We start from the raw sequence: 13,615 nt of genomic DNA, 5'->3' as shown, positions 1-13,615 counted from the left end.
TATTTGTGGCCACACATTCATTAGAAATTGATCCATTGAAAGAAGCATTTTTAATAATTTTCTATGATATAACACTGTTTATAAATAATGATATCCAGAATTGCATAACTTGTGTAAACATAAACCTCACCAACCTAAAACACTAGTCTATTTTTTAAAATTTAAGGGTATTTAAAATGACTTATTAGAAGAATGTGAATTACTATTATTGAAGTTTGGCACATAGGAGAGGGTTTTTTAAAAATCACTATTTGAGTATTCCTTGAAAAAATACCTTAGATTTCTATTACTAATATGCTCTTTTCCTCCTTTCAGTATTTTTACTCACTGCGGATATTTGCTGGTCAAGACCCAGCCTCTGTCTGGGTTGGCTGGGTAACACCAGACTATCATTTTTACAGTGAGAATTTTGACCTAAATAAAAATTGTACAGTGACAGTTACCTTAGGCGATGAGAGAGGCAGAGTTCATGAAAGGTATGGAATTATTTTATAGTTTATTAAAGTTTTAATTATAATACTGTTGTTTAAAAGTCAGATGTTCTCAAGCCTGATGATATTTTAAATATTAATTAAACTAATAAGGAAATTGATTATGGAGTATGAATTTTCTGTGCTCATTTATAGATGAATGTGTTTTAGGTAGACATGTTAAAGTGAATTTATCATTAATGTTCTGTTGGAAAGAAAATTTCTTCTGGAAAGAATTTTAAATGAAAGATGCTTCTTTCATTTAATATCTATCTTTACTCCCTGTGGATGAACTAGCTTGTTTTACTGCAATTTACAAGTGCACACAGCAGCCTGTGAAATTTTTTCATAATTATAAAAAAGAAAAAAAAAGTGTATTTAGTCTGATCCCTTACCCACAATGTTGCTGGTACATTACAAAAAAATAAAGGTTTTTTAATGAGCAAGTAAACTAACAACATAACAAGCATCTTTGGGGATCCCTTAGGTATTCCTCCATTGAAAAGTATATCTCCACCCAGTTCAATGTGACTTATGCTTTGTTCATGTTGTTCTTTCAGTGTGAAGCGCAGCAACTGTTACATGGTTTGGGGAGGAGATGTAATTGCTAATTCCCAGAGATCAGGTCGCAGTAATGTTGACATAGAAATCGGATGCTTTGTTGACCTGGCTACTGGAATGGTGTCATTCACAGCCAATGGAAGAGAGCTTGGCACTTGTTATCAGGTATTATCAGATTTTCAGGAAGCTCTCTAGTAAGCTTCTTGTTTTGATGCTAATTCTCTTTTTCACGTATCTAACTGGACACCATTTGTGTGATGATAACATGTTTTCCTATATCATTCCGGTCTATCCCTCTTTTTGTCGCTCTCTTGTAAGGCTATGTTTTTGAGTTGCTTCAATATGTTCAGATAAATATTTTTTAAATCTGAGTTTGTGTGGTTCAGAATCTTGATTAATAAAGTTAATTCTTTAAATTATTTTTTCAACTGAATCTGTATACAATAAAGGGAAAATAAATATTTTAAGTAGCAGAAGTTCAAAAGTAGACTTTAGATAATAGTAAGTTTTGATATGAATTAAGAAGAAAAATTTAGTTAATTATTACCAGGGTTTGTGTCTTCTGCAGATAGCTGATTTGTGATTTGGAGAGCTTATGATTTGATAAGTTATAAAGCATAAAATTCAAATATGCATTAATGCAGAAAGCCAAAACAAGGTGTGTGGGCCCTAAATGATATTAATATCTTCAAAGCATGGTGTCATTATGTTGTTATAATGGTGTCATTATGTCTCATTGACAGGAGTTTTCAGCACCAGATTGTTGAGATTTTCTCTTAGTGAGATCAGTTGCCCATAGTAAATCTCTCACTGTGGAAGAGGTTGTCCAATGTTACCAACAATTCATTGCTTTCTTCTATATCACTCCCTCAAATCCGTTGCACAGACCAAAAGGAAATGTTATTTAACTAGATTTTATGAAACTTTTATACTGACTCCATTGAAAATGAATGTGGCAGGGTTGCACACAGCCTGTAAATGGGGGTGGGAGGTTATCTAGTAATTGCAATTTTGGAATATTTTGTAATAATGGTCAGTAACTTCAGTGCCACGCTGGGAGAATATAGAATGTCAACCCAATGTGAAAACAGGCATTTAAAGCACTTAGCCCTGCTTTGTTGTTTTTCTAACTAGATAAAAATTAATATGAAAGCTTCTGAGCAAACCCATGAAACTTTGGTGTGTTCCTTTATAGTGGGTGTATGTGGGTTTTTTCATTGACAGCCTTTAGCTGTTCTTCTTATCTTGCTAGGAGATGTATGAAAAGACAGATGTGGAAGATGTACATTCTTGAATTTAGTGTAAATAGGTCTTTCAGGTTTTCCCTTAAATGACTTGCAATTAATATAATCATGTTCTCTGTACTAAATTTTACACTATCTCAGCAAATACCATTATTTCTTCTCTGTTTCTTTTATTTTTTTATGGAAAAATACCTGAAGTTCTTTTAGGAAATATTTTTTCAATAAACCCGTTACACCTGGTCTACTGAAAAATGAAAATATCCAGCATTTCCCATAGATATAAAATAGTATAAGCCAATAAGATTGTTACAACTACTGGTGAAATATTATTTAATTTTTTCTTATTTGGAGTAGCTTAAATCTTTTCTCCTTTTTTGAAAGTAATGAAAATAGTATTATGTAGTTCTCATTTTCATGTCTTGAATATTTTTGCAATAAAGTAAGACTTTTAAAATATTTTAATAAATCAAATCTATCACACCACTTTCCACAAATAATTGATATTTGTTTAGTCTACGTAATTATTCTAGTCTTATAACAGTTTGCATGCACTTTTCAATTTTCTTAACTGAAATAGAAGAACAATATTGGTATGCTGTTTTCATTAATAAAAGGCCTATTTGTTTAAGAGATTTATTTAAAAGGGCCAACGTATTTAAGAGAGGAAATGAATTTTTCTGTAATTCTTGATCTAGCTATCAAATGCCACAGTGATATTCAGGAAAAAAACCCCCATACACCAAGAACAGAATGCCTTTGTTTTCTGGATTTGGTGTTGTGGATTTTTTAACTTACCAGAAAGTTTGCAATGTTAATACATAGCCCTATATTATTTTGTTGATGCCCAAAGACATAGTTCTGAGAAAATACTTTTTGATAGATTGTCTTCAAAGTTAGGACTCCTTCACAGCACAAATGTTGTAGTTGTGCTTATTATGTACAACATCTGTACATGATACACAAAATGCACCACGATGTGAATAATATATTTAGTTGAACATCTGAAAATTTAACTTAATTGTATAGACATACTTTTTTTTCAGCCACTGTGGAGCACTGTATTTTTAAAAATAATATAATTATAATTATATTATAATTATCATATTATAATATTATAAAATAATTATAATTATATTTTTAATTTATTTCATGGCAGTGGTGGTGGGTAATCTTGGTCAGTATTCTTCAGAATAAATTGGTCTTTTTACGCTGACCTGCACTTTGAGTCCAGCTATAATGGGGAGAAAAGGTAACATAGCTGTCATAAAAGTCCCCCAAACAACCAGAAACTTTCAAATTACAGCACTGTGATTCCCTGTGATTTTGTAAGACTGGGAACCAATTTTAGGCCTTAAAATATAGAGCTCTTTAAAAAAAATTACATTGTTCTACTTTTAGAGTATAGATTAGAAAATCACTAGTCTTAATAGGAAATAAGGATTTGCACTATGATCCCATGTTGTGCTCTTAATTTCTAGAATGAGTTGTTGGATTTGGATGTTTTTGAGAAGAAACTACACTGTGTTACCATAATTAACTCCTATAGGTGTTGAGAGCACATAAGGCTACAAAATACTTGTTTCAAAATCAGGAAATCCTATAAAAATAACCACACATACTTTACTATATTATAGGTAGATACTATTCAACACTTTATTTAGCAAAGTATCTAAATTATTCGATAATGAAGTGTAAGGTATACAGTATTTATTTTATATCATATTCAGGGAGATTAATGTTTTCCTTTTTTAATTCTTTAAAAATTTTAATCTCATTTTATTCCTAGGTTGAACCAAACACGAAGCTTTTTCCAGCAACTTTTTTACAGCCTACAAGCACTAACTTGATTCAGTTTGAACTTGGTAAATTAAAGGTAAGAAGTATTTTTTCATTCTACAGAAAGACAATCTTTATGTAAATGTGCTCTTTTAAATCTATTTATTTCCATGCAAATTCCGGCTCAGTTAACTTTGTTTAGGAAGGTTGAATGAAAGGCATGACTTTTAATTTTAATTCTACGTTAACTTCTGTAAATGTTATTATATGCAGTTAATTGATTATCTGCATTTGTCAAAATAAACTAGTTTTATTTGAGGATAACACCATTAATGTTAGGGGGTTTTAATAGATCTTTTTTTGTTGCAATAGCTTGTATCTTTTGTTATAGTTCCTTTTGGTGTTATGGGTTTATCCATACTTACATGTTTCAATCATAATTAATACATATATTTGTTTCAGAATACCATGCCTTTATCAGCAGCAATTTTTAAAAGTGAAGAAAGAAATCCTATTCCTCAGTGTCCCCCTCGCCTTGATGTACAAACAATTACACCTGTTTTATGGAGCAGGATGCCAAACAGCTTTTTAAGAGTAGAAACTGAGCGTGTCAGTGAACGTCATGGCTGGGTTGTACAGTGTTTGGAACCTCTGCAGATGATGGCACTTCATATCCCAGAAGAAAACAGGTGCATTGATAATGAGATAAAATTACTTGATGTGGACAAAATATACTGAAAAAAGATTTCAGCCTATTGATTAAACCTGCCTTGCTGAATATTTACCCTATAGTGTTTGAGAATTTTCTGATCTTACCTGATATTATATCAGATATTATTGTATTCGTGAAACTTAAGTAAAAACAAGAGACTGAACTCTAATGCCATGTACCAAGTTTTACATGCATAAAAGGAAGCATGGTTATTTGATTTTATTTAAAATTAAATTGAAATAGCGTTTCTTAAATCTGTAGGTCTTTAAACATAGAGATTTTTCTCACCTTGAGAAAACCAAGCATAAAGAACATGCAAGTACTATTTTGCTGCTTTTTTTCTATAATAGAAACCTGTAATCTCTTCCTCTTTCATCTGCACTGAATTTACATGAATTAAGTTCTTATGTTCTTATTGACAAGATCATGCCTTTCTTTGATTTTCATTAGGTTTTATCTTCAAAGTGAGGATATTATCTTTTCAAATATCAAATGTCATAACCAGTGAAAAATCAAACTATCAGCAAAAGCATAGCAGAAAGATCATTTAGCAGCTGCACTTCTATTAGTAATTTTTAAAGTTCTTTTAATGATTCAAAACTCAATTTTATTTATTGTTAATAAAACTGAATTCAAGAAAAGAGTGAATGTCTTATGGAAAATGAACCAGTAATCCTGAGTAAACTAGAAAGGCACTGTTTAGTAATGGCTGTAGTGCAGATTTTCAGCATGCCTAATACATCTATTTTAAAAATAGGTTCTATTTTACAATAGATTCCAAAGAAGCATCTCCATATTGGATTTTGGGTTTTTTTTTTTCCTATGGAGTACTAATTTTAAAGACCTCAACAAATTATTTCCACCATTTACTGTGTTTTAATGATGCACGTACCAGGATTAGTTAGTATCAACTTTTATACTAGTGGTTTGAAGAGCAACTGACTGAAATATTCAGAGACTATAAAACTTTCCTTTTTCAAAGTCTTTATTCGTGGCATTGACTGGTGTTCTGTTTCTTTATTTCATAACAGATGTGTTGATATTTTGGAACTATGTGAACAAGAAGATTTGATGATGTTTCACTACCACACTTTAAAACTCTATAGTTCAGTCAGTGCTCTAGGTAACACTAGAGTTGCTTATGCACTTTGTAGCCATGTGGACATATCTCAGCTATTTTTTACAATAGATAATCAATACTTACCTGGACTTCTACGTTCTGGATTCTACGACTTGCTCATTAGTATTCACTTGGAGCACGCCAAGCAAGCCAAGCTCATGATGAGCAATGAATTTATCATTCCAGTTACAGACGAAACTCGAAATATTAAATTATATCCCAATGAAACAAAGAAGCATGGTTTACCTGGAGTAGGGCTTAGCACTTGTCTTAAACCAGCCTTTAATTTTTCTACTCCATGCTTTATTGCGACCAGTGAAGACCATCAGACATCCATCCCAGAGATACCCCTGGAGATACTTAAATCCAAAGCCATAAGTATGTTAACGGAGGCAGTACAGTGTAGTGGGAGCCATATACGAGACCCTGTTGGAGGACAGGTTGCATTCCAGTTCGTTCCTGTTCTTAAACTGATAGCAACGTTGCTCATAATGGGTGTTTTTGATGATGATGATGTGAAGCAGGTATTACTCCTCATTGATCCCACTGTGTTTGGAGATCACAAGGAAGAAACAGAAGAGAGGACAGAGAAGGAAGAAGTGACACAAGTCGAAGAAAAAGCTGTAGAAGCTGGGGAGAAAGCAATCAAACAAACAAAAGCTCCTGCAAAGGGCTTGTTGCAGACAAGATTACCAGAATCGGTTAAACTTCAGGTGACCATTTATTATAAATAAGTTTACTTCTATTCTACTCTTGATTAAAAAAAGGATTGTGCTTTCTGTATGTTCTCTATTTAATAAGATTTCAAATTATGAAGGTCTTTAATTCCACTTTGCCCTAAAACCCCAAATTCATTAAAAAAAATGAATGATGGTGCAGTTCTTTCTATGTGTATCTATACTGAATATAGATATGTAAATTCACATTTATTTCAAAAAAAAGGAAGGGTTAGACCAAGTGATCTTTAAACGGCCCTTACAATCCAAACTAGCGCATGATTTCCAGATATTTTGAATGCACGGAGGGAAAGATTTTGCTTGCAATATAATATCATCAATCAGATAATGAAGCCACCATTTTGTCACCTTTACAGTGTTAAAACAAAAATATGGGTAAAATGTCTCTCATTTTTACAGTCTGATTCAGTGCATAGTATGCACTCAAGTTCTTCCCCAGAGTTTGTAAAGCTGTTGAGATTTCTATTTTCTCTACCCTAGATGTGTCATTTACTCAATTATTTTTGCGACTGTGAGCTACAACATAGAGTGGAAGCCATTGTATCATTTGCAGACCGTTATGTATCAAAACTGCAGTATAACCAGAAATACAGGTACAATGAACTCATGCAAGCCTTGAACATGTCTGCTGCATTGACTGCCAAGAAGACGAAAGAATTTCGGTCTCCTCCTCAAGAGCAGGTAATATTAATTAAAAAAAATTCAATTAAAGATTAGAAAAACTCTTTATGATGATAAAATAAAGTTCTGACTTGCTAGAGAACCAAAATGAATTTGAAAAGAAATGTTTTCCATGCCGCAAAATACTGAATGTCAGAATGCTGAAATTTGTGTTCTAGAACTTACGATGTAAACCAGAGTTATAAACACATAAATATGGCTATATACTAGAATATGTCTTGGGCTATTTCAGTTTTTTAACTATGTTTTAAATCCCTTGAAGATTAATATGTTGCTGAATTTTCAACTGGGAGAGGATTGTCCCTGTCCAGAGGAGATTCGGGAGGAACTATATGAATTTCATGATGACCTTCTAATTCACTGTGGTGAGTGGCAAGCTGCTGAAACAACTTTTGTTTGTCTTTTTGGCAATTAACAGATCAGTTGAAAAATACACTGGCATGAGAGGTTTTATTATTGCATGTATTACTGCCTAAAAAGTAACTTTACTGACAGACTTTGGTGTATATTACAAAAGTATGGGAAGCCTGTGCATGGTTTTAAGTTTCACTGTTAAACCTCTACTAGATATTATCGAATATTATTCTGTTTATATACCACTTATTGGGGGAAAATTCATCCAAACAAGAAGGTTGGCTTAGCTTTAAAGATTTATATAAGCACATGTATGAGTACAAGGAAATAAAAGGTACTGAGGGATCACAATTGCTACAAAGCTGAGCATCTTAAATTTAATAAAAGACAGCAGATGGGGAGTTGTCTGCCTTCTTTAGCTTATTTTCCTATTGTATGCATAACTGTGAGTCAGTCATTGCAAAACACTCTTGCACTGCATATTACAACTTGAATTGCTCCCACTCATTTAATTTGGATTTTCTATGCAATTTTATGTGGCTTTTTGATGTCTATTTTTTTGTTAGTTTATTGAGTTTATTTAGATCTTAGTCTAATTCAGACAATCATGGAATTATTTACATTTTTAGTCTGACTCATCTAATTATTACTGTTCATTCACAGTAATTATGCAGTTAAAACTGAGATGAATAAGCTTTTTCCATTGACCTACTTGGTAGATATATTCATAGTTACTTTTCCAGTGTGTAGCTTAGTCCTATGGTTATTAGTATATCCATCTTGCCCGAAAAGAAGGGGCCAATGTCATTCCAATGAATTGACAACATCTCAATCTCTTCCCCGTGAAGAGCATGATACTCCTAATGGTTAGCTCTCCCTTGTCCACCTTTTTGCCTGAGGTCATTATCAAATGTTTACCAATACAATCTGGTAAATCTTTCTTTACTGGTTATCTCTAAAACCAGTGTTACCTGATTCATGGAATTGTACTGTTCTAATGACCTATAATTAAGTTTCTGTTTTCTGTTTGGAAGCACGGTGCCTCCTATACCATTCTGTGCTTGTATTGCTAAGGCTTCTGATATTATTTTGCACTGCTATGTCTGAATACCCATTTAGAATCTCCAGCAGCCAGCAAGCCATTGCTGGTTTCATGATAAGCCAATTATAATTTTTCAACTAACTCAGCCTTAACCTCAGCCAAAGATGAGTAGGTCTATGGATATCTAAGTTATGCTCCATCAATTTACTTCTGAGGGTGTTGTACAAGACGGTATTAGAAGTCCGTAAAATCTAGATTTGTGTCTGTAAGGCAGAAATTTAGTTGGTTTAACATTTTTTGGTTTTCACAATCCTCTGGTAATTGCAATTCATCCTTGCTTCTAAGTGCTTACCAAAAACTGTTTATTTCATTCCATCATTTTTCTTTCGAGTGTTACAGTGAACAATTAGTATCCTCCTATTTACTCCTCTTCCTCTCTGTTTTTATTACATCTACCATAACAAATTATTACAGCTACCTTCATTGTTCAGTCACTTAGCCCTTGATCTGACCTCTGGTTTCCAAAGTTAATGCCCATTTGGCAGCACAGAGTACTCTAAGACTCCAGGATGGAGATTATGAAAGACCTGCAACTTACTTGAAAATATCTTAAGTTAAAAATCAATTAATTTTAGCTTAAAATCTTGAGGCTGGTGTGATCATTTAGTTTACCTCCTGATCACTCTTCATATTTCGTGAGGTGAAACAATGGCTATCGTATGCATTAAGATTTTTCTTTTTAGGGATGTACTTTTATTATTTGCTTACTGCATTATAAACATGTATTTTGAATGAGAGTTCAAGATAGAGAAAGCGCTGTCTCATGATTAAAAAAGTTTAAAGATCCTCTGGATTCTAAGCAAAACCATATTCAGTACTTTGTACACATTTATCAGAGGTGGTCGCTGTGGATAAGTGCTCCTCATTATCTGTGTCCTGACTTGGTCCTGAAAATCAGTACTAAGCAATCACAGCTGCAGATTAAATGAATAGGAGTTCTGCTTGGAATGTTTAATCAGCTTTTTAGTACTAAGTATACTTTGCCATCTAAGTGGAAAACTATGTATGCAATCAAGTAATTAAAGGCTTCTTCATAATGAATATAAGCAAATAGTTACTCAGGCAGTCTTAATCCTAGCACACCCTAACTGTGAGTGGTTAATTTTGCTGGCAAAATAATGGTCCTCTATCATATTTTTATGTGCAATTTCTTGGTTATAAAAAAACCAAACAAATTTGCAGCATATTTTGTAGCATCATATCAAACTGATAGTTATCTGGGTTGAAACCATCTGTACCCATGCACAGACCTCTGCCACTTGGAGGAAGCAATTCGCCAGTAGCAACAAGAGATAGCTTCTGAATGGGTTGCAACTATAAGAGGATGCAGAATGAACAATTAATGATATGGAACAGTAAATAAGACCCCACCTGGAGGAGTAACAGACCTCGCCTACCTCAGTCCAACACTGTCTTAACTGATGATCCTAGCGCATTTCTTCTTTTCCGTCCACTTCAGCTTCTTAAGAGTTCTCCTCCCAGTGTCTGTCTCTTGTGTCCAGGGCCTAGGTTTTATTTCAATGACAGATAGTTTCTTCCTTTACTGTTCTTGTGTGCTTTCTCTTTCCTTTCATTACTGGTGATGTTTCCTGTTCTTACTTTTTGTCAGACTGACTATATCCTTCCTTCTTTCTTGACTTTTCATTTTGCCAAGCCAGTTTCACTTATCCCATTTCTTAAATTCCATAATTACTGTCCAATTTCAATTTTGACTTCTTTCATTTCCTCCCAATGCCTTTGAATTTTTTCACTTAGTCATTCCTAGTCATAATTTCCACTCCCCCTCTGTAGCTGCCAGCAGCAAAGTTTCTCCAAATTGATACCACATGTCTCTATTTTCTTTCTCAGTTATTTTTTAGTACCAGTTTTAGCCACTGCAGTTTATTCTTTTCGCCTCTGCTTCAGGTTCTGGGTCTAGTATCCTGTCTGAAAAACTTTTCTGTTTCTCAATTTCTCTTTGACAAGCAAACGCTTGTCAAAGCTTACGCTTCAGTTTGGCACAACTGGTCAATTCTCTGACCTGAAGGGAGCCTGCTTAGTTGTTCTTTGCTTCTGCACATAACACATGTGTTCTCCGTTGATCGCTAAGGTGTGAGAAACTTTGAATGGTTATAAAGCAGTGTAGTGAACGGAACTGTATTAAACTACCTTGTAAAATGACATCCCATCTCTTTGTCTACATTTTAATGAAAAGCATATATTACCAACATGATCTCTGAATGTTGCCTTCTTACAGCTCTAAATTCAGTTGATATATTTGTTTATGGCTGCTAAATATCTCTACTGAAAAAGTGTATTGTATTGGAAGATACAGCCATACACTCGTTTCTTTAGCCTACATTCTGCAATATGAAACAAAGGATCATATATTTAATCAACTATGACCATGAGTCATATTTAATTGCTGTAGTAGACTCTTAAAATGTACCACCTCTTTGGTCATAATAGTGAAAAATGAATACTATAAATCTGGATGTAAGAAGTATGTGTACTGAAATGAACGTAATTTGAGGGGGTGCTTCTGGTCCCATGTGTTAAAACTGCTGTTTTATCCTGTATGAAATTTGTTGGTTAAAAAAATATTCCTATATCTATTTTAATACTATTTAAATATTGAGGGACTTAAACTTCAAAGATTAAGTTTTGTTGCTAACCAGTTTTATTTTATGCTAAGGTATTCCACTAGAAGAAGAGGAAGAGGAAGAAGAAGATTCCTCCTTGGCTGGCAAACTCCGTTCATTAATGTACAAAATCAAAGGTCCACCAAAAGCAGAAAAATTGGAGCCTAAGGAAGAAGAAGAAAAAGCTCCTAGTAAGTTTTCTTCCCATCTAAATACTTTCATAATTCAAGTGTTACAGTTTTACACAGTCAAGAATGTATTTTCTAATAAAATTTTATAAGGGGCTGAAGATGGAGACTACTTGTTTAAGTGTCTTCTGTCTCTTAGAACCATTATTCTGCATACTGAACACCTCAGGTGCATTTTTAAACAAGAAATTAAAATGAGTGGAAGATTTTGGATCCAGATCATTAACTCTGGATTTGAAAACTTACATATTCTTTATAAAGAACTGTGAAAGGCTAATTATAGCCCAATAATGTAGACTCAAGCATTCTTAACTTGGTAAGATCTAATTTTTATGGTTTGCTTTTTAATGTAAAAATTCTTTGGAGCTTATATACATTTTCATCTGTTACCTGTTCTTAGGCTACATACACATGCAAATACAGACAAATGCATAAACCCTCCAAAACACCTGTAATCAAAAACTTCTTATTCTCAGCAGTATTCCTGTACATATCCATTCCCATACACTCTTCCATAACATGAAAAGGGTGTTCATGGTCTATACAGGTGAGATTGGTTCTGTGCTTGCAATTCCTTCACTATTTGCAGAAGCTTTTTGTTGATCCTCTTTGAACAATTCACCTGATTCTCACTGCCACTGTGCTCACATGCCACAAGAGAATTCACCCCAGTAAGGGTGATGTGTGGTATGAATCTCACAAACTTTGTCTTTGCTGTGATATGTTTATAAGTTTTCAATCCTTAGAAATGATTAGAGATGGTGAGGAGTAAGCAAGTCAAAAAGCCAAATTTCTCCAGGTCTTCCTTTAGGACATGTTTTTGCTGAGGTTTCTTATTTTCTTTCTGATTCAAGATGGGGCTTGTAGCGCTGAATGTCTGTAACACCATCCAGATATCATGTGCAGGATTCTCCAAGTGACTTGAAGTTGGTCAACCAGTGATGACCCACTCTTTTTTTTTTTTTCCAAGTGGCTCAGTTTGGCAATAGGCCCATGTACAGATGTGGAATGGTTAACTTCTTTCAGGTTAAATAATTTCATCAAGAGTCGTGTTGAGATTAGACAACAAAGTTATTTTACAACTCTTGAAATTTCTTACATGATCTGCTTGTCCTGGAAAGCACCTTAGAGTGTTTGTCCTGGTCTGAAAGCATACTTTAGTCTGTAGAGCTCATCACTGTGTTGTAATTACATTGAAACAAGGCTTCATTCTCCAGTGACCCATCTGTTAGCATCTGCTTTAATAGTAGCAGGACCTACTCAGTATCTGGAAGTATCATTTCTTCTCCAGGCTTCATGTGGATTCTATTGTCATGAATCAGGAAGTATTCACTCTTAAAGCCTCGGGGCACATGGTGTTTGGTCCTTGAAACAGAGCAGTTCACTTATTTCATGTACCAGAGCTTTGGGTTACAAGAAACCTAGGCTGGAGAAAGATCCTACAGTGTCTATTTTTCTAGAAATTTCAGATGATTTCTTCAGGCTTGGGCTTCTCCTTGGAGCAATGCATAGCACAATTATGCACATGGATTAAGTAATTCAAAACATGATGTGCGGTGGTCGCCGTGTCGCAGGATCCCTTTCCTGCCTCGCCAGGCCAGCCCTGACACTGGCTGCAGTGAAAGGTACGGTCTGATATCCTGAGATATCTTGCCGACCCTGTGGGGTCCTAGCGAAGAACGAACAACAACGAAGAACAAGGGTGGACTCTGACAAGGGGACAACAGCTGAAGTTTATTGGAAACTGACAAAGGCCAAGCTCAACTCCAGAGTGGCTGCCTCAGCAGAGCAGAGAACACTCTAGTATAGCAACTTTTATTACGGGGAGGAGCAAGAGAATGGGCTCAGAACAAGATCAATCAGGGTAAACATGGGAGTGGCTCTGACAGTAAGAGACAAACTCTGTAACAAATCAAAGAGAAGTGGGAGGGGAAAGTTGGGATCCTGTCCAATCACTTGCTGTCCCTGGAAATTTCCAGGCACAGGGAGAGGCCCCAAAGTAATGGACAGGACCCAGGGGTTGCATAACAAATGAGTGACAACTAACTG

At 34.5% G+C, this 13,615-nt stretch overlaps 1 protein-coding gene across 1 annotated transcript in view; it reads left to right on the top strand.

Annotated features, from left to right (window-relative positions):
* Positions 1-13,615, top strand: part of RYR3 (ryanodine receptor 3) — a 194,785-nt gene that overhangs the window by 92,433 nt on the left and 88,737 nt on the right. The window contains exons 31-38 of the mRNA XM_066188306.1: positions 316-476; positions 1,031-1,196; positions 4,062-4,148; positions 4,514-4,740; positions 5,795-6,596; positions 7,101-7,301; positions 7,564-7,666; positions 11,432-11,569. Coding sequence (XP_066044403.1) covers positions 316-476; positions 1,031-1,196; positions 4,062-4,148; positions 4,514-4,740; positions 5,795-6,596; positions 7,101-7,301; positions 7,564-7,666; positions 11,432-11,569 — 1,885 coding nt within the window. The remainder of the gene's footprint in view (positions 1-315; positions 477-1,030; positions 1,197-4,061; positions 4,149-4,513; positions 4,741-5,794; positions 6,597-7,100; positions 7,302-7,563; positions 7,667-11,431; positions 11,570-13,615) is intronic.

This window comes from Chamaea fasciata, unplaced genomic scaffold (assembly GCF_029207755.1).
Source record: "Chamaea fasciata isolate MVZ Bird 193981 ecotype frontalis unplaced genomic scaffold, bChaFas1.0.hap1 SCAF_7, whole genome shotgun sequence".
Classification (NCBI taxonomy): domain Eukaryota; kingdom Metazoa; phylum Chordata; class Aves; order Passeriformes; family Sylviidae; genus Chamaea; species Chamaea fasciata.
This window is presented reverse-complemented; position numbering and strand designations above follow the sequence as displayed.